The 401-nt window shown below is 60.6% G+C and overlaps 1 protein-coding gene across 1 annotated transcript in view; it reads left to right on the top strand.

Annotated features, from left to right (window-relative positions):
* The window catches only part of LOC104497597 (receptor-type tyrosine-protein phosphatase U-like), a gene marked incomplete at both ends in the record, with an annotated part of 12,155 nt that extends 11,948 nt beyond the window's left edge, over positions 1-207 (top strand). Inside the window, one exon of the mRNA XM_010140865.1 lies at positions 1-207. This exon is cut by the window's left edge and continues 26 nt beyond it. Within this exon, the coding sequence (XP_010139167.1) occupies positions 1-207 (207 nt within the window).
* Between the last annotated feature and the right edge of the window lie 194 nt (positions 208-401).

The following is a 401-nucleotide window of genomic DNA, read 5'->3' as shown; positions in this document are numbered from 1 at the left end:
CCTACACCGTCTCGCTCTGCTACCGCTATTTCGTGGGCACTGGTCACAACCAGACCTTCCGGGAGTGCGTGAAAATGGAGCGTAACACCAACCGCTACACCATCAAAAACCTGCTGCCCTACAAGAACATCCACGTCAAGCTCATCCTCTCCAACCCCGAGGGTCGCAAGGAAGGCAAGGAGGTGATATTCCAGACGGATGAGGATGGTGAGTCTGCTCAGGGAGGTGCATCGTCCCCAGAAATGGGACTCGGGCGCCGGTGAGCTGCTGGGGTGTTCCTGTGGCACGTGCAGCCCCAGAGCTGTGTGAGGGAAGGCGAGAGAAAGGGGCAGTGATGGGGGCTGGGGACGGGAAATGCTGGGGGGTGGCGTGGGGGGATGAGGGGCCTGGATGGGGCTGTT

The sequence above is a fragment of the Buceros rhinoceros genome, unplaced genomic scaffold (genome assembly GCF_000710305.1).
Source record: "Buceros rhinoceros silvestris isolate BGI_N320 unplaced genomic scaffold, ASM71030v1 scaffold34817, whole genome shotgun sequence".
Lineage (NCBI taxonomy): Eukaryota > Metazoa > Chordata > Aves > Bucerotiformes > Bucerotidae > Buceros > Buceros rhinoceros.
The sequence above is the reverse complement of the archived record's forward strand: the minus strand, read 5'-3'. Positions and strand labels throughout refer to the sequence as shown.